Genomic DNA, 20,908 nt, shown 5'->3' on the forward strand with positions numbered 1-20,908 from the left:
CTTTTTCATTTTTAGTTATTCCATTTCTTCTTGATAATATTGCACATTATTTAAATAAATATAACCACTTATAAACTGGCAGAATATACCTAGATATACATTTGTAGTAATTCAGATTTCCTAACATTGAGTGAATCTTAATAATATTTTCATGTTAGAAGCCAGTTAAACATAAAGGAAAAGGTGATAAAAGTAAACTATTCATTATTCCTCCATGGTATCCCTCCATTCTCTAGCTGGCTATTGTGGTTCCAGTCAAGGGGAGATGATGTCTACCCCAGTAGCACTGGACACAAGCTGGAGCAAATCCTGGATGGTTCACCCATCAGTCGTATTGCACATAGCCTACCTCACTCATACTGGGCTAATGCAGAGTCGCCAGCTGGAATTAAATCCATTACAGACACCGAGAGAAAGTACAAACTCCACAAAGGCAGTGCCTGGGCCTATATTTAAACACACTGTGTCCCTCTATATCAGGGGTGTCAAACTCCAAGGGCCTCATGTATAATGATGTGCGTAGAATTCGCACTATAACATGACGTAAGCACAAAAGCCGAAATGTGTTTACGCACAGAAAAATCCAGATGCAGGAATGTGCGTACTCCAACTTTCGTGTTCTTCCGCTCCATAAATCCCAGTCGGCGTGAAAAGTAACGCTCGTGCACGCACCTTCTGTCCCGCCCCAGCTCCTCCCAGAATTACGCCTCTTTGAATATGCAAATCAATATAAATCTTCCTTAAGCTCAGCCTTCTGTGTAAAGACAATGGGAAAAGCACAGGGAAAATATACGAATTCCAGTGAATACCAAGTGGAGGCAAAGGAAAAACATACTATTTGTTTATTTAAACCGTGGTATAATCAACAAAAGGAATTTGCTTGAGTGACATAGCGTGTTGGAGAAACTTGAAAGCTCACGTTCACAAAGTCGCCCAGTGCTGGAAATAAAAAAGAAGTTGTCAGATATCAAAGTTGCTGTGAAAAGGCGAGTCGTAGCCCACTGTCTGAGTGTCATATGAAAGCTTATTAGGGTACAGAGAAAAAAAAGGCACACAGTGGGGAAAAAGCATGAAATGTCAACTTCAATCTTGAAATTTCCACTTTAATCATGTAGTTTATTTTGTCATTAAAGTAGAACATCATAAATGTCATCTTAAAATCGTTTAATTAACCAGTTTCTCAAATCACATCGTAATTAAAGTAGCATGTTAAATGATTTGTTTTGTATGTGATCTTCTATGTGCTCTATGTGTGTGAATCACTACTTGCTTCTTAAACCGGCTCTCTTCCTCCGACTGGACACAGAATACATTACATGTGTGATATTACAGCTCTCTGAATAACTAAAATACTGAGATGTATATGTGATATCATTTTCATGATGATAGGAGTTAAAGCACGTTATTAAACATGGGTTTCATGGCTGTGCGCGACCTTCGATGAAATTATTTATTGCAGCAGTACTCATGGGCGGCTCTAGGCTTGTGGCCCTAGGCAGAGAAAGAATCGGTGGCTCCTTAAGCCGCCAATGTCAATATGGTATCTTATGCACGGTGGATGGCCACGTCCGTTGCGAGCACTGCATAGCCACCTCGTGCTCATGATACAAGCATTTAACTTTTGTCGAAATTTGCTTTTTTTTTAGCTGTGTCGTTATTTTCTCTTTCTGTTTTATATTCAATATATATTGGCGTGGCCGCCCCTGCAGTCCTTGCTTTTCTTTCTCCAAGTAACCGATCGCCACACAATCAGCTCTGTAATAGACGTTAAGCCATCTGTAAGCTTAGAGCGCCAATTCTTCAAAACATTTAAGGAACATTGAAATATCTTCGTAGTACATGTTTAATTATTCTGTTCTTCATGCCAGTCCCAGTGAAGAATATAGATTATTTAAATTAAGTTAAACTTTTATCTGTATAATATAATAAACATATTTTGCTGCATTTCATCTTAAAAATGATATCATCATCATATGTAAATACGCGCTTTATAAAGTGGCTCAGGTTGTGCGATATTATAACTGTAGTGCAAGTTTACAGTGGGGTGATTGTACTTATAAGTACAGACAGTTCTACAAGGAGCAATTGATTGAGTGCGTTTAAAGTTCTTGGGATGAAACTGTTTCTGAACCGCGAGGTCCGTACAGGAAAGGCTTTGAAATGTTTTGCCGTGGCTGAGGTAGCGTGTCCTTGAAGCTGTATACCGATAATTCTCTTTCCGATCAGCTGTTGTTGTGATTCACACTCAGATACAGTAATATAAATACTCTGAGTGGTGCAGTGAGAGTAATATGGAAAAAGGTGATCCGCTGTGGCAACTCCTAACGGGAGGAGCTGAAAGAAGAAGAAGAAGAAGCAGTGCAGTGAGTAACAACGCTAAAGCAGTTATGGTATTTGGAATACTATGGCTATTCCCTGGATCATTATATTGTTACAAGTTAATTACAATCAGATGCATTACACTAATACACTGAAACTTACCGCATATTGTTTATTTATAAAGCCGCGATTTGAATGTGGAAAAGTTCTTACACGACAGGTATGAGGTACCATTTCTGTGCTCGCGATTTGAACGTGGAAAAGTTCTTACGCAACATTTCATTCATACATGTGGCCCCAGGCCTGGAGCGCTGCTTTGGCTGCAGGCTTTCATTCTAACCCTTTTCCTAATCATTGACCAGTTTTCACTGCTAATTATCTCTTTTTACCTTTATTTTAATAGCTCTGTTTTTAAAGGATTCACTGCTCTGAATTGATTCGTTTCTTCATGAAATGGCAACCAAACAGAAATGAGATGTGAAACGAGACACCAAATGATCAGCTAAACTGGGATTTCAAACTCCAACCAATCTATTAATGAGAAGCTGATTCTTGCTGTTAATTAAGCCCGTTATTTAATTCCGTGGCCTGTTGCCACTCTCATTCTGCCACAGCAGCCATTTCCAAAACTTTTGAATTTCTGTTCGTTAAACTGTTTTGGTGACCTAAGAGATTAGGGTTATCAAGACCTTCACTTTTCTTTAGTTTCAGATATTGTGTGACGGGCACAGGTGAACTGGTCATGTGGCAGCTCATTTTTTGTCTCATTATTGCTTGACTGCTAATTAAAAAAACAGATAACTAAGGGGCCTTATTCAAGTTAATTAAAACTAAAGTAAAAGAAGTTAATTAGCAGCTAAAACTGGTCACTAATGAAAAAGATGGTTAGAATGAAAACCTGCAGCCACTGCATCCCTCCAGGCCGGGAGTTCGACACCCCTGCTGTATATGTAAATCCAAAATGTTTCTTTTTCATGTTGCAAAGACAACGTGTAAGCCAATCATCGCGTCCATTCCATACTCTCAGAGTCATAAATGTAAAGAAGCAAACTGTGAAGATGTCAAACATCAAACGCTGCAAAATCTCACAAACTTCTCTGTGTGTTTGTTCGCTTTGTTAACCACAACTTTGCAATAACCTGATTGTAGACGTTGTGACACGTGATTGGTCTTCTTGAAGGGAGAGTTTTAGCTTGGTGTTTCTTGATCTTTGGAACATTCCTAAAAGTATAATATTTGAGAAAACAGATTAATCAGTAATATAAAATGCCATACAGATATTTACATTTTCTTTCTTGTAGTGCACTATTAAATGCTTTACTTAAAAAAATGAATTGTGAAATAGAGTTTCATAACGTTAACATTCTCTGTCCTACTTAATTCAATTCATGCTCACAGGGTTCACATCAGATTGCAGCAGTCCTGGGTGCAAAGAGCTCTGGACAGCACAGCGACCATTACTGGAGCCGTATGCCCACTCGCACCAACAGCCGGAAAAGTGGCGACTTGCAAATATCTCTATAGGCCTCTCAAGGAATTTTCTCATAATGATTTTAGCAAAAGGGGTAACCCAATGAATTTGGGTTATCATTTTTATACTGATTTATGCAAAAATTGTTCATAATAAAATTTAGACTATTCAACATTTTCAAAACTGGAAGGATTTCAAATGGCAATCTTAATATATAATCTGCTGATTTGTTTTCTTCCTCTAACACATGCTGAAAAGACTGCTGGTTAACACATTATATTGTATAGCCAAAAGTTTGTGGACATCTGGCCATCCCAGCTATATGAGCTTTTTGGATATCCCATTCCAAAACCATAGGCATCAGTATGGAGTTGGCTCCCCAACTTTATGGCTTCTGAGAAGAGTGGATTGAATCTGTGGGAATTTGTGCCCATTCAGCCAAAAGTCCATTTGTGAGGTTAGGTACTGATGTAGGACGAGAGCACTGGGCACACAATCTGCACTCCAAATCATCCCAGGGGTGTTTGATTGGGTTGAGGCCTGGGCTCTGGGCAGGCCACTCAAGTTCCTCTATGTCTTTATGGACTTAGTTTTGTTCACAGAGGCACAGCTAAGCTGGAACAGAAAAGGGTCTTAAAAGTTGGATGCACACAATTATCTAAAATGTCTTTGCTTGCTGTAGCATTAACAGTACCCTTTACTGGAACTAAGGGGCCTAACCTAAACCCTGACAAACTAGCCCAGATCATTATACCCCTTCCACCAAACTTTACAATAGACACTATGCAGTCTCCTAGGTAGCGTTCAGCTGGCATTCACCAAACCCAGATTCATCCATCATACCGTCAGATAGTGAAGCGTTATTCACCACCCTAGAGAACATGATTCCACTGCTCCAGAGTCCAGTGATGGGACGCTTTACACCAATATAACTGTCACTTGGCACTGCACATAGTGATCTCCGGCCTGTGTACAGCTGCTTGGCCATGGACACCCATGGAGCTCATGAAGCTCCCGATGCACAGTTCTTATGCTGATTTGGATTCTAGTGTCAGTTTGGATCTGATTCGTGAGCGATGCCACAGAGTAGAGGAGATCTTTACAAGCTATGCATTTCCGCACTCAGCAGCCCCGCTCCGAGTTTGCATGGTCTTCCACTTCATGGCTGAGCTGTTATTACTTCTAGGTGCTTCTGCTTCACAATAATAACACTTACAGCTCATCAGGGAAGATCTAGCAGAGCTGAAATTTCACATACTACTATACTTAGCATAGTGCCATGTTTAAAGTCACTGAGTGTGGCCCATTCTATTGCTAATGATTTTCAATGGAGATCACAAGGCTGTGTGTTTGATTTCCTTTATGTACCTGCTAACAACCTGTGTGGCTGAAACACCTGAACTCAGTAGTTTGGAGGGATGCCCACATACTTTTTCCAAATTGTGTAAACTATAAAGCTGAAATACAACATTCTTAGGGCGACAGAGGCTGCTGTTTGCTTCTTTTTTTTGTCTTTTTAGTCACAGACTCCTAATTGAAATTGTCTCCTAAATCTTTCTTCCTTCATTTTTCATCTTAGTTTGTTATTGAAGTCAGCTCCTGAATAAGTAAAATCAGCTGATTTTCATTCTAGCCACAATTCTTTAATTACTGAGCTTCATGTTTAATTAGGCCCCTTGTTGCCAATTTTCGTATGTTAATATTGTAGATTCAGAAATACTTGTTAGTTTTGCATTCATATCTAATTTTCTAAAGATGTGCCCTAATATCAAGAATCTTGTCAACACAAACTCTGGCTGCTCACCATTCTATGCGTGGCAAGCATGTTCAGAATATTAATGGCTGTGCATTAAAAAATATATTAAAAAAGCATTTCCCAAATGATATACATACTGAATATTCCCAGTACCTTGTACCCTGCATACAGTAGATAAGTCCACTGCTAAAGAAGACTTTAAGTTAAGCACTGTAAAGTACCATTTGCTTTGTTCGCCCCTCTTCTGCACGCAGGTGTTTCCAAGCCCCTCTTTCAGCACATGAAGAAGATGGCAGACTGCAATATGCCCCTCGGTCACTTGCATTTCAGCATCTAGAGGTTTTCTAAGTGGCTGGCACATTTTATTGTTCTTGGCATCCTGTAGTAATTCAAACACCATACTGAAATATTTAAAGCAACAGAAACTGGGTCACAAAAGTATTTCATATTGGTTGCTAAGCATTTCCAGTCTACCCGTTTGCTGTCTGTTGCTATATTTTCATGTAAAATTCATCATATGAGTTAAACATCACTAAATGAAAAGGTAACGGCAAGCAGTTTAGATGAAGAAATGACAGATTATACAGTAATATGTGGACTTGCACTACCAAAAATATTTTAAGATTTTTTAAAATGAAAAAAGAATTACAATCAAATATAAAGAGTCTTTTAACAATGAATCTGACTGGTATGGATTTCATTTCCAGCAGCTTTAGTTGTGTGAAACCCTGGACCTGAATTCATACATTTGTTTAATTCACCATCTTGGCCATTTATAACGCCTGCTGTGTCTAACAGGAGTACAAACCAGTGACAAAGTGACATACATCGAAATAGAATGGCCAGTGGGGCCAAATGACCAGCCCAACATATTAACTATACACATTAATTACTGGATGAATTCACACAGTTACTTCTATATGTGTGGAGACTCATGACACTCTTAGTTCAAAAATCATGGAACAGTTTCAAAATTGTCTGTACCTTCACATTTCTGTTGCTATAGGACGGAACTCTCAGGGGCTTTGGATGAAATGCAGGCCAGCCATTTGATACCTGTCATCAGTAGAAAGTCATTTAATTAGTCAGTCAATTTAAGCATGCGTTTGTTTATCATGGAAGAAAAGAAAGAAAACCGAGTTCCCAAAAGATTAATCAGTACGAAGTCCCAAAGGCTGTAAATGAGTAGCAGTTAAATAGAGAAATTAATTATTAAATTGATTATAATTTAAATGAAGTATTTATGTTTGACTGAAAGAAAAAATATGTATTATATGCATTATATGTATAGTTTGAATGTGGAGGTTTTTGTATATGTATGTATAGTAGATAGAAGAAACATATTTAAAACGTATAAACAGTGCCATGAGAAAACATCTGGCAAATCCTGGTCTCTTCTATTATTACAAAGTTTTGACACTGAATGCGTCCAGATCTTTAATAAGTTCTATGATTAGATAAAGGGCCCCTGAGTGAACAGATGATACCTTTTTTTATTATCAGTATGTAATTTCTTGAAAACAGACCCACAGTGGTTTTTGTCGTTGTCTTTATACTAACAGCTCTCCATGGTGGGCATGAATCTCTTACGTCATATCACTTCATTGGTATTCTCATACAGGTGACAGGCTGGAGCCCCTCTTTCACTTTCATTGCAGTTTTATCACCAAATTGCTTTGGGGTACCTCTCTGTATTTTGATTTTATTTCATAGACTTTCTTAATCCCCTGAAGGGAAATTGTCTTTTTGCATGACCCCTGGGGTTCAGAGCACAGGGTCAGCCATTGTACAGAACCCCTGGAGCAGTTTTCATGTTAATGGCCTTGCTCAAGGGCTCAACAGAGTGCGATCCCTTCTGGCAGTAATGGGACTTGAAACGACAACTATCCAGATCCGAGCGCAGATCCTTAGCCACAAAGCCGCCAGAAAAACGGACATAGCTTTATTTTAATGAAAAACGTACTCTATAAAAGTAACTCATACAGTATAAAAGTGTGAAGTAATTCTTTAGAAGATTTTTCCAGTGATTGAAAGGAAACACATATTACTGTATATAATTAGCAGAACTGAATTTTTTATATTTTTTGTATCTTAAATAATTATTGTCTGTTATATTTATGTTATTAGAATTATACTTTCAACTTTTTTACCTTCAACTGTTTAATGTTATTTGATTTTACTATAAATACCTTAATCAACTTTAACTACACCTCCATTCTTCACATTAGCCCAATCGTCATCATCAATAGTTGCCCCTGTCTTATAAGTACAGTCCATGTCTTCCAGTAGTTCTTGTAAACGGCATAATAAAATGTCAGCATGATTTTCCTTCTTCAGAATTTTCTCATTTTCTATTATAAGTCTATCATTTCTATTTATACGTGTATATGATAACAAAATGATATGCATGACTTCCAGTTGGGGCTTGTTATCATGAGGTCAAACCCATTAGGCCGCACTATTACTATACTATTAATTCTAAAAGTAAAAGTTCATCCAACCTCCTAAAGTATAAACAAAATTGGTAGCAATGGCCGAGATGATTTACAGAAAACTGACTTTGCAAAAAAATTCATGATGTAAATTCCGTTTACCTTCCAGGGATATTCGTACAATTCACAAAAGAAGAAAGGGTTTAGTTCCTGACTGGAACCGTTTTCATGCATTAATTACATACGCATCTGCCTTTTATTTAGTATTTCAGTAAAGATCCATCCATCCATTATCCAACCCACGTCTGCTGGAGCCAATCCCAGCTAACACAGGGCACAAGGCAGGAAACAAACCCTGGGCAGAGTGCCAGCCCACTGCAGGGCACACACACACACACACACACACACTAGGGACAATTTAGGATTGCCAATGCACCTAACCTGCATGTCTTTGGACTGTGGGAGGAAACCTGAGCACACAGAGAGAACATGCAAACTCCATGCAAGGAGGACCCAGGAAGCGAACCCGGGTCTCCTAACTGTGAGGCAGCAGTGCTACCCACTGTGCCACCGTGCCACCCTTCAGTAAAGATATCTAGTGGGAAAACAAATTACTGTAAGTAAGTGTGCATATCCTCAACTGGGATAAGACGATTATTAGACTTTTTGTGTAGTTAGATTTTCCTGTGGAGAAAACTCACTGATGGGCACAACGGTGCGTTTACCGGGTCTTTGTGTAGAAAATATGCAGCATGTCACTTGCTTCACTCTCCAGAATGATGTGAACGAAAGACCTAAATAGCATTGATTGTACTGCTGTGGCAACTGGCTTTATGCCGCTGTAGAAAAGAACTCAGGCAAACAGAGAAGCGCGGATGAGGAATTAGAAAGCAGCATTCCTTGTTCTCCTTCCCAAAAAAATCTGTTTGTGTGTTTCATGTTTCACAAATGCAAAATTATTTCTGTGAAAATGTATGTAAGTCAAAACCTGCCTGTTTCAGTTATCAGTGGGAAAAGTGCAAGAAATATTTCTTTGTTTTGTTTTTTTTTTTTCCTTTTCTAAACCAGCATGCAATCAAGTGACAGGAAGTGAACAAAAGTTAAAGGTATACATTTAAATTTAATCAGATAACATTTTAGTAAGTTTAGGATAGAACAGGGGAGGCCAACTCAAATCCTGGAGAGCTGCAGGTTTTTGTTCCAAACCAGTTGCTTAATTAGAAGCCAATCCTCACCAATAACAGATCTTACGTAACTTCATGGCTTGTTCGCATTTTAAATCCACTATGTCAGTTCATTCTTAAATCATAATTTTTTCTTCCTTTCTAATGACTTATGTATCATCCAAGTGATCTGAAGTCTTAAACAGAGAAATAATTTTCAGTTCTTCCCTTTGAGTTTCCTTCTGAGTACTTAATTAAACTAAATATTGAAAGATGAATACAAATGGGAGGAAATGGAGATAAGCTTGATGTAGAACTGCTGGTTCCTTTGTCATTTGCATCTTATTGCTATTAAGGAGCAGTTAAAACAACGAATACAGCTGTTTAAGACTAAAATAAGTAATTAAGGGTTCAAAACATTAATAAGTGAGAAAACTAAAATTAAGCATAAAGTGTCACTTGAGGAATACGTGCTTCATCAGCAATTCTTCTCATGACTTCTCATGAAGCAATTGGGTTGGAAGAAAAACGTGAAGCCATTGCAGTCCAACGCTGCTCATCCCTGATTTAAAGGGTCTGAGTCTTAAACTGCAAATGAATTGAATGAAGTTAACTAGAAGCAAAAACTGGGCACTAATTAAGAACATGATTTTATGTAGAATTTTAGAATCTCACTCACACCAGCCATGATTCTTTTCAAAGGTAAAGTGAAGGTTAATTTGTTTTATGTATTTTTACTATATATTTTGTATTAATCATTTTTATATGAATAGTTTTGGGTTGTGGAACAAATCATCTGAGTTTCCATTGTTTCTTATGAGGAAATTCACTTTGATATACGAGTGTTTGGACTGCGAGCACATTTCCGGAATGAATTATGCTCGCAAACCGAGGTTCCACTGTATGTATATATATCTATATCTATATATATATATATATATATATATCTATATATATCTATATATATATATATATATATATAGATATATATATATATATATATATCCATCCATCCATCCATGTTCTAACCCGCTGAAGCGAACACAGGGTCACGGGGGTCAGGAGCCAATCCCAGCCAACACAGGGCACAAGGCAGGAACCAATCCCAATCCCGGGCAGGGTGCCAACCCACCACAGTATATATATATATATAGCATTTTTAATGTAGGTAGATCTTTTCGACCTGAACATTTGAAAAGTAGCTCACAAGCCGAAAAACTGTGGACACCCCAGCTCTATACAATGGTCCTATAGCCATGCCACAGTATCTATAATTTGCAGTGGTGATGAGCAGTGCTGCTTGCTTTTCTGTGGCCTTCACTTATCAGGCTAACAAGACATTGTCAGTGGAGAGTCAAGCACTGTGCTCATCCGGTTGTATGGACAATGATGGCCACCTGTAAAAGTGCTTCTTACATGTGCAAAGAGACGACAGCAAAAAGTAGAAATGTAATCAAACAAGCAAAAGTCAGATCAGAAAATAAGCATGCCATAATCAGTACATACAGTACCCTATAATGTACAAGGGCAATTGCAAGCACCATAAACTCAGAAAATATAAGTACCTTAAAATAACAAATAAAAAAGATCAGAAAAATATGTCTTAGGCAACAGAGAGATTAAAAGAGATCAAAATAAGGTGACTATTGTGCCTAATATAAGGCTTGAGGCGAGTAATAAGACAGTATGTAAAGTATCTGTTTTAAACAAATAGAAGAGAGCGTGTGAACAACTGTAGCTAGCTAATGTTATACTCTCCATTTGCACCATGGGACCATCTTCCAAAGCTTAAGCAGGATTCATTATTGTCTTTATATAAACCAAACAAATAAGATCTGTCCACATTCTTTGAGTCCACAAAAACTGTAAGCTGTTTACCTGTGATTGAGGTTTCGCTTTCTCAGTACTAGGCCTGAGCAATAAGCAATCGTTTGATTCTCTTTGGTCTTTTATCAGTGAAATTTTCGTCAAGTTATAATAGTTCGTAGTTTGGCTGTTTCCCTTCAGTTTCTGTAGATGATCAACTGGTTCTGATGCTTCTGCTTCAGACGTACAGCACATAGATAAACAATCATCAGAACTTGGTAGACTAAAATCATCGGGGCTATGCATTTCAGGAGTACTGACCAAATCATTTTCAGTGCATAATATTTCAGTGCCATTGCTTTGAAGATCAATGTGAACACATTCAACTGTGTTACAGTCTGATACGTTGGCTTCACCATCTGATAATGGGCTTGTCGAGGTTGGTTGGAAAATCAGTCTGTCTGCCGAGAGCCTTTCTTTCTGACTATTTTGTGGCTTATTGCATGAAGTGGAACACCTTTGTTTCTGATGTATTGACTGGAATATTTCCAGTTTATAATCCGAGCAGGCTGTCTGGTACAATCTTATAGGGTTTTCAGTTTCCCTAAACACAGATGTTGTTCTCTCTTGCTGAGCAAATGGCTGCTCTGATAAGCTTCCTCGTGTCAAAGTTATCAGGTGCTTTACTCTTGTAGGGTTGCAAGATGTGATCCTTTTGATTTGGCCATCATCTTCTTTGAAAGTCATACGTCTGGTATGGATGAACAGTTTTTCACTGCTTCCAATTTTCCCTGTATTTGGGGGCTGCGTCTTATTTTGAGTGACTGAATTTTTACAGCACGATGACTGCACTGAGATGCCTTTCACTATCTGCTGATCTTTCACGTTCTGGACTTCTGAAGGGACTACCAATTTGTTACCCAACGGTGAGGTCCGAATCAACAAATGAGGCGAGATGACAATATTGTGTTTATCCAGATAAGGGCATCTCTGCTTTGAAAGCAATGAACAGTTTAGAGATTTTTCACCAAAGATCCAATCTAAATAGGAAACAAAAAAATGCATTGGCAAAAAAATTAGGTTATGCCAGTGTTCCCCAAAACGGACATACTGAGTACAGCATACATCATCATATATCATCATTTAATTTGCAGTAAAATATGTTACAAATAAATCTGTTCAATTTGTACAAGCAGATGTAATTCTGTGATTTGGAAAAATAGTGTTGAGAAATCTGCAAAACCAAAATGTCTCTGATAGGCGGAGTAAATCTGCATCCACACATCCAGTTATTTTCTCCTGCATTAATTTTATAAGCAAATGTATTTCTGAAATTCTGTAAATATGGAACTAATTGTACAAATGTTATTTACAGTGAAACGTTTTGAGATACCATTTGTGAGGTGCAAATAAGAGGGAGGAGAACCAAAGAAAAGTTAAGAGTTACTCTGTGTGTGTGTGTGTGTGTCATCAGCAGCCTCTGAATGCATTACATTTTAACTAATATATATGACATTACCTTCTTAGGCATTGGATTAACTTTTTTTTTTTTTACTGAGTGAAACAACAGACAGGTTTCACCTAGGAAACTAGCGATGAATAGGCTGGTATTGCAATTCTTCCACTACACTGTTCCTTATTCTCAAAAGAATATTGTTTGGAGTTCTTTGTAAAAAAGAACTGAACACTGTTTTTTGCCATAAGCATCATACCATGAAAATGCAATCCTTTGTCTAATTTTGACAGCCATCAACCACTGATAAATCCTGAGGCCAAGGAGGAAAGCAGTTCTTAACGCTGTAAGTACCCCCAGAAAAAGGTTCCCTTTGCCAGAGGTTTACAATCAGGGATGCCAGATTTGACAGGCACTTTTCAGTCCAACATCTATAAAAACCCCGCGCAGTCCTACAAAACCTAACCCAGTATTGGACAGCCCATTTAATTTCAGCAAATTGCCACCCACACATCTTCCACCACCCCCAAGGTCTTGTAGACCTTCCCTTTCACTCTTACTGATGCCCGTCTGTCACAAATCATTTCTGACACTCTTCTCCACCCATTCCACCCTGCCTGCACTCTCTTTTTCACCTCTCTTCCATAATCCCCATTACTCTGTCCTGTTGATCCCAGGTATTTAAACTCATCTACCTTCGCCAACTCTACTCCCTATATCCTCACCATCCCACTGACCTCCCTCTCATTTACACACAGGTATTCTGTCTTGTTCCTACTGACCTTCATTCCTGTCCTCTCTAGAGCATATCTCCACCTCTCCAGGGTCTCCTCAACCTGCTCCCTACTATCGCTACAGATCACAATGTCATCAGCAAACATCATAGTCCACAGGGACTCCTGTCTAATCTTGTCTGTCAACCTGTCAATCACCATTGCAAATAAGAAAGGGTTCAGAGCCGATCCCTGATGTATTCCCACCTCCACGTTAAATGCATCCATCACTCCTACCGCAGACCTCACCACGGTCACACTTACCTCGTACATATCCAGTACAACTCTTACATACTTCTCTGCCACTCCCGACTTCCTCATACAATACCACAGCTCCTCTCGAGGCACCCTGTCATATGCTTTCTCCAGGTCCACAAAGACGCAATGCAACTTCTTCTGGGCTTTACACTTGTTTACAAAAATGATCCAAAAGTAGTACAGTTGCTACAAAGTTGTTTATGTACTGCAGTTATCCTCTCTCTACATTCACCCTAATTCAGGGTGTTCATTAGAAATAATTTGCTTCATGAGGTAAAAATACATCTCTATATAGTATATATAAAATCCAATGTCTGTCTGTCTGTCTTTCCGTTTTTCACTAGAGAACTACTTAATGGATTTAGATTGGGTTTTTTTCTATAATTTGCTTGAACATTCTGGTTGATTTTGCAACTTCTCTCATTGTGCTATGAATCACAGTTCACTTGCGCAACTGATTTATTTGCGTGAATCCGAGAGACACGCAGCGGACCGAAGGGAGTGGGACGTTTCCCTCCTCACTCACGGCCAGCTGCGGGGGGTGTTCCTTACCTCCACTTAGCTAGCGAAAGAGAGAACTACTTAATGGATTTACATTTGGGTTTTTTCCTATAATTTGCATCAACATTTAAGTTGATTTTGCGACTTCTCTCATCGCTCTAAGAATCATAGTTTGCTTGCAGAAGCGACTTATTTGCACTAATCCGAGACAGAGGCTGCAGGCCGAGGGGAGTGGGGAAGCGTGATGCCAAGAATCGGGGGCCAGGCAGGGCCCTCCTCAAGGTCCTGTTTCACTACTACGCAGGCGGAGCCGCAGGGGATGGCTAGCAATAAATAAGAATTGTTCAATATTTGAAACGTTAAACTGTTTGGTATATTTTAAATGTTTAAGGTCTAAAAATTCTCAATTGTAATAGAAATTTTTCATTTTTCGCCTTCTTATAGAAGTCCATAGAAGACTAGTAAATGATCAAAAACCAAAAATAGCATCATATTCATAATCACTGACCTTGAAATAGTTTAAAATGATAACCCGCACGTTTGAAATTTGTCATTTGTAACATTCTAGGAGTGGCTTGTAGATGGCTACAGTAAAGAATGAAATATCAAAAATATTAACATATTCATGATCATCTAAATCAAAATAGTATAAAATGATGCTCCACATGCCACATTTTACCGAGACCTATTTCTTTGAAATTTTGTGAAGTGGAGTAACTTTGACCCCTTGTATCCCATTTGAGGGTGAACCCCTGAAGTTGGCTGATGTGGCATGCACAACTTTAAGTCCTTCTGATCTTTTTTGCTGAATAATTTCCTGCACATAATTGGCCTACAAATAAATGTTTTTCAGGTCTAGAGGGCCAAACACCTCAACATTTTCCACAAATATACATCAAGACAAGAATGTTATATTGTGGAAATTTACTCATCATCCATGAATTAGGAGGTACATCACACTAAAAAACCGGAATTGATTTCAAAGCATTCAGAAGTAATCCTTATGAACTCAATAATTGCACCTCAGGTAAACATCATTAGCTACAGTATTTGTTGCCTCTGCACTGCTCTGCATTCCTGTCCCATTTTTACTTTGTTTTAGACCGACTGCTTTATCAGCTGCAACTGGTTGATACCTAATGCAATACACATTTTTTTCAGTAATGGGGTAATAGTACTTGTGACTGCAATGTCAGAGGTTGAAGGTAATTGTTTTTGAAACTGACAAGTTTTAAATTTTAAAAAAGGAGGTTATGTGACATTTCACTGTCATAATATGAAAATAAAAGGAGCTCAAAGGAGCATGGAGCTGCAAATAAGCTTTTTTTTCTCACACATAAGATAAATAGGCAAAAATGAAGAGATAATTCTATGCAATTTTTCACGCATGATGGATTTAAAAATAGTCCACTTGGATGTGAAACCGGCCAATCTGGCAACTATGCCACCAATCAGCAGATGAAAAGAATTAACTTCTTAAAGTAATCTTTAAGGTTATTGAAACTCAGGGAGCCAGTAATGTAATCAGGTTTCTGGAGAACAGAGAGGTGCCATGGGTTTTATGATTTATCTTGTGAGCCCCCCTCCTCTGAATATGGGTATAGTTGAACCCATATGCTTCAAAAGAAAATCAGAAGGAAAAAAGGGGCAAAATGAAGCCAATTTTCACCACATGCATTACAGTTGAGGGTTGTGGAGAGCGGAGGCCTACCTCAGCAGAACTGAATGCAAGGATGAAACTAGCACTGGACAGGGCATTGGCCTACCACAAGACACACTCAAGTACACATTCACAGTTACAAATCCTGTGGCAATTTAGAGTAACTTGTTGTGTACTTATTCAAGCATATTCTGTTAATGGAATTCATATATTTTCATGTTTTTTGCCTTCATCTAGTAGCACTGGGTGAAAGGTAGGAAACACCCTTGGACGGGATACTAGTCTACTGCAGAGCCAGAAAGAAATTTATACCACACAAAATAATACATCTTCTGATGCTATTGCATAAAATGATTGATCTTTCTGTTAAATATGCCAAATATATTTATAAATATACTGTATATGAAAAACGTCTCATAAATAAAATCCTTTTCTATTCAATCTCAGCAAATATGTACATAATTGTATGTTATTTTTTCAAGTATTATTATTAAAGAAAGAAAAGGATCAAGTCTTGGATGCTTAAGGCTTGTGGCACCTACTGTGAATGAAAAACACATCCTCTGCTGTCACCACACATTAATTAGGAGTTAGTGTAATCTTTATATATATTTAGCTCTTTGTATCGCTATTCCGACAATAACAGATTCTTTGACTGCTAAAGCCAGGGATTTCACAGGTGGTTTTCAATTTCTTTTTACAAAGTGAAGTTAAGAAATAAGCTGATCGGGATTTGTGTGCTGACTGTGTCGTATAACTTCCAGTTAATTACAAGTGCTATCTACAATATGACATTTAGATTTTGAAAGGCTTTTGGAAACAATAATCAATGGTGCATTAGGGACTGATCTCTATCAAGAGAGAGACAAAGAAGAAAACTTGAACATAAATATATTTTATTCTTACTCTAGACATTCATTGGGCACAGATGAACCCAGAGTATACAGAACATATGGAGTATATAGACAGTAGGCAGACTTTCTCTTAATAGAGGAAATGGATGATGTCTAACTGAAGTTACTCAAAGTTTAAACAATCAATGCAGACTGATAAGAACTGAGTATACGTTTACAGCGTTGAGGGCATGGGCTTGTAAAATATCCGTAAACAACTTCCACCCCAGACAGACAAATTTGACAGGGCTGGTATTGATCTACACAGGCCTAAAATGGGCTCTGGCTTTCAAAGTTTCACGCATTTTTTTTTAATATTCAACAATATGCCACAAAATACACTGAATAGCCTTTCACTTACAGTACATCTCACATCAGGAAGACCTTTTAGAGACTCGACCACTGGACCCACTGCAGTTTGTCTAGATTAGACTGTAGGATGCAATTATCTGTCTGCTCCACAAGGCTTATTCTCACCTGGACGAAGCTGGCAGCACTGTGAGGATTGTGTTTTTTAATCCTCTTCTACCTTCAGTACCATCCAACAATCCCTGTTAAGGGATAAACTCAGAGATAGGCAGGTGGATGAGCCTATGGTGTCCTGGACAATAGACTGTCCTGCAGGCCGCAGTTTCTGAGACTCAAGGACTGTGTTTCTGATAACAGATGTGAGCAACCCTGGAGTACCACAAGGATTAGTCCTGTCTCCACACCTCAGTCTTAAAATATAATACCAAGTCATGTCATTTGCAGAAATTCTCAGATGATTATGCATTTATGGGGTGTATTGAAAATGCGAATGAGTACAGGAGTCAGATGGAGAACTTATTTCTAGGTGCAAAGAGAATTGTCTGCATCTTAACATCAGTAAAATCATTGAACTGGTAATTGTTTCTCGCTGTCACTATTCAATGAGTGGATGTAGAGATGGTCCACTCCTACAAGTACTCTGGGGTCCACATTAATGACTGGTTGGACTGGTATGTGAACACAGAAGAACAATATAAGAAAGGGCAGAGCAGGCTAATTTTCCTTAGGTGGCTATGTTCCTTTAATGTGTGTGGTGACATCCTTCACATCTTCTACAACGTTGAGAAGGCCAATGTGATTTTCTACATTGTGGTGTGCTGGGCTAGTAACATCACTTCAAGAGAGGCCCCCTGAATCAACAAGTTAAATAAAAGGGCAAACTCAGTTATGGGATGTATTTTGGACCAACTGGAGGTAGTAGCAAGGAAGAGAATTAAAACAAAATTATGAACAATGCTACACAACCTCTGACTGACACACTAACGCTGTGGACATACAGGCAACAAATTATTCAGCAGAAATGTGTCAAAGAAACGCTACTGGGGCTCCTTTATACTAACAGCAAGATGTCTGCATAATGCCTCACTGGGACTGGGATGGCCAGACCAGAACTTTTCTTTCTTTTTATTTTTCTTTCTTTATAGTCATTTTAAGTGTGTATAGTTATTTATTTATTTAAACAGCCATTGTTAAAAAAAGCTAAAATTCCTGCTGGGGACAAATAAAGTTCTATCTATCTATCTATCTATCTATCTATCTATCTATCTATCTATCTATCTATCTATCTATCTATCTAGTAAGAGAAACTGAAAAACATTTAGCTAGGGTGAACAAGACCAAAGAAGGGTTATTATGATTAAAGATAGTTATTTTTATAAATGCAAAGAAATACAAAAATGGCAGATAAAGGAAAAATGGTTTATCCAGAAGTCATCTCAATGTGGGCAAGTACCAAATCATAAATCGAATAGACAGAATCCATGAAAATCCAACAACCAGAAAATCAGTACACAGGGAATGCACTGTTTGAAATGACAATGAAGCACTTCCGGATCCTTCTCTATGGCTAATTTATGAAGCCAGAGGAGGATCCAGCAGTAGTGATGTCAGGGTGGCACCGCCTCTCTGGGCTCCACCCACAAAGAAGAAGGAATGAATGCCACTTGAAAGAGACAGTACCTAATAGCTGAATAATTAAAAAGAAAAAACAGAACACAGGAAAATTAAAAATAATAATTGAAACTAAACAAAAACAACAACAAAACAAATACAAGCCAGTTACTAAACCCTGCTATAATATACAGTAACACAGACAACATTCTTGTCTTTATTGGTCTTGTTCTGTGGCCTTGCATTTTGTTAAACCAATCTTCTTGTAGTATCCTTTTTTGACTAGTATTTCTAGTAGTCCCTGTTGTCCCTTTTCCCCAGTGCATTGGGGTTTTTAAAGTACTCAGTCGCTCAGCTTTCTGGTTTCCTTACATAGAGAGTAAATCCCACCAGCCTTGGTTCAGAGTTGTTTAGTACCACCTTTTATCCTTGAGGTTTTCTGCCTTCTTGGCATTACTCTTATGTCAGTAAGAGACATCTTGGATCTCCCTAGTAGACAAAACCCCAAACTGCTATCTGGCTGTCATGCCTAAACAACATCAATTGTTCCCTGGTATGCAGTTGCTCTCTCGGTGCATGTCTCCTAAATTGTCTCCAGAAGAACAAAAGCCAAGGCTCAAGGCCAGAGAACAAAATTAAACTCCTTCATCCTCAGCTGGCAGCATGAGACAAAATTAGAGCTGTGCCTAAAATAAAACACGTGCATCAGACAGAGATAATTAATAAGGATCCATAATCCAAAATCATGTAAACAGTAAGCAGAATTGAAATACAATTACAAGATGAGTGGCATTGAATAACAAAGAAGCGAAGAAGCAACACCAATCAGCAGGCTGTCTTTCATCACTTCTGCTCATCCCCATTACTTGACTGAGAAACTCATTTAATTAGGTGAAGTCAGACGGCCATGGCGCCTCTCTCTCTCTGTAAAGCCTCCATCACACCACATGACTTTTCAGCACTTTTCAGTCTTATTAATCTTATTGAGTTGGAGAGAGCCGTGGTGCATTCCCCTTGACCGTCAGTTGTGCTGTGTGACATCCCCAGAGATTCAGTCAGACCAATCTTCAGCTTGCAATGACAAAATCAAGCAGGTTTGATTGTGTCGGAGTGCTTGTGTTTGCGAGAGCTGACAACCAATGTCCATTTAGGCAGAGGTACAAGGCAGACAATGCATCTGCAAGAAATGGGTGCTCTGGACGGCTCAAGCAGAGGAGAGTCTTGTTTATCTGAGCTTTCTTGTTTAACTAGAATGTCAAGGCCCCTGTCACCTTCTAGGTCATCTGCCGTCTAATGTCCATGGGGAATCTCCTCAGGCATCACCTTATTTGAAAATACCTTTCATTCTCTTTCTCTCTTTAAGATGTCTGCCTTGTACAACAGAGTTAACTGTCTAGTATTGGCAGTTCTCTTCTCACACATAAATAGTTTACTCATTTAACATTTTACAAATTCCTTTTAAATAAAATAGAATTATTCTGATTATTAAAACAAGCATGCTCCAGATACTTTCAAATAAAATTATTGCCTAGAGCTCCAATACAGGAAGAAATCTAAAGTATGACATGGATTAACAAGAACAAATATTTGCTCTATGGGCCTTAATGAAAACCTTATGAAATGTCAAATATGAAGCTGGTCTTTAAATTAATTTTAAAATTCTAGCTAATTTTCCTGTTTGCCAATGAGGAACTTTAATTTTATCCATCCAGCTATATCCTAACTACAGGGTCATGGGGGTCTGCTGGAGCCAGGAAACAAACCCCAGGCAGGGTGTCAGCCCACCGCAGGGCACACACACACATCAAGCACACACTAGGGACAATTTAGGATCGCCAATGCACCTACACTGCATGTCTTTGGACTGTGGGAGGAACGGGGAGAACATGCAAACTCCACGCAGGGTGGACCCGGGAAGCGAACCCGGGTCTCCTAACTGCGAAGCAGCAGTGCTACCACTGCCCCACTGTGCTGCCCACTTTAATTTTGCAATCAGGTAAATAAAAAACCCTGCAAAAGACTGGTGCTTAGTCAAGCACTACTTCCTGTCTTGTACCTGATGCTACTGGGTTTTTCTTTGGTCTAAAATAAATAAACTGGTGCACAAAATGGATGAATGAGGCAAATTCTTGACAGTACTGTCCAAATTGTGAATGCTAGCTTCTGAATCTAACTAGAAAGCCAATTAAGGCAGCCACTGTTCAAACTTGTGCCTTATCGGTTAATCTCAGGTAGTGTTTATTTATATACAGTAGTACAATTTAAAACAATGAACCATCATGTAGTGCTTTTCAGAGCATACAGGATTCAAGTACAGTATGAACAAAAGCTGCTGAAGAGAATTTCAGAAGAAAGAAACCAAATATGTAGAAGAACAAAGAAAAAAAATCAGGAGTCTGAAAAAAGCAGATTCTCATCAGAATAAGAGAACAATGCACTGCAAATGTAATTTGGAAATTAATTTGACAAACAGTAGCACAGTAAAGTCAGTAAGATCACAGTA

At 38.5% G+C, this 20,908-nt stretch overlaps 1 protein-coding gene across 1 annotated transcript in view; it reads right to left on the reverse strand.

Annotated features, from left to right (window-relative positions):
• Positions 1–3,233: 3,233 nt before the first annotated feature.
• Positions 3,234–20,908, reverse strand: part of LOC120514944 — a 49,685-nt gene continuing 32,010 nt past the window's right edge. Inside the window, exons 3-6 of the mRNA XM_039735606.1 lie at positions 11,020–11,987; positions 6,531–6,602; positions 5,768–5,925; positions 3,234–3,540 (exon numbers count right to left, since the gene is read on the reverse strand). Of these exons, the coding sequence (XP_039591540.1) occupies positions 3,405–3,540; positions 5,768–5,925; positions 6,531–6,602; positions 11,020–11,987 (1,334 nt within the window). The 3' untranslated portion in view covers positions 3,234–3,404. The remainder of the gene's footprint in view (positions 3,541–5,767; positions 5,926–6,530; positions 6,603–11,019; positions 11,988–20,908) is intronic.

The sequence above is a fragment of the Polypterus senegalus genome, chromosome 14 (assembly GCF_016835505.1).
Source record: "Polypterus senegalus isolate Bchr_013 chromosome 14, ASM1683550v1, whole genome shotgun sequence".
NCBI lineage: Eukaryota > Metazoa > Chordata > Cladistia > Polypteriformes > Polypteridae > Polypterus > Polypterus senegalus.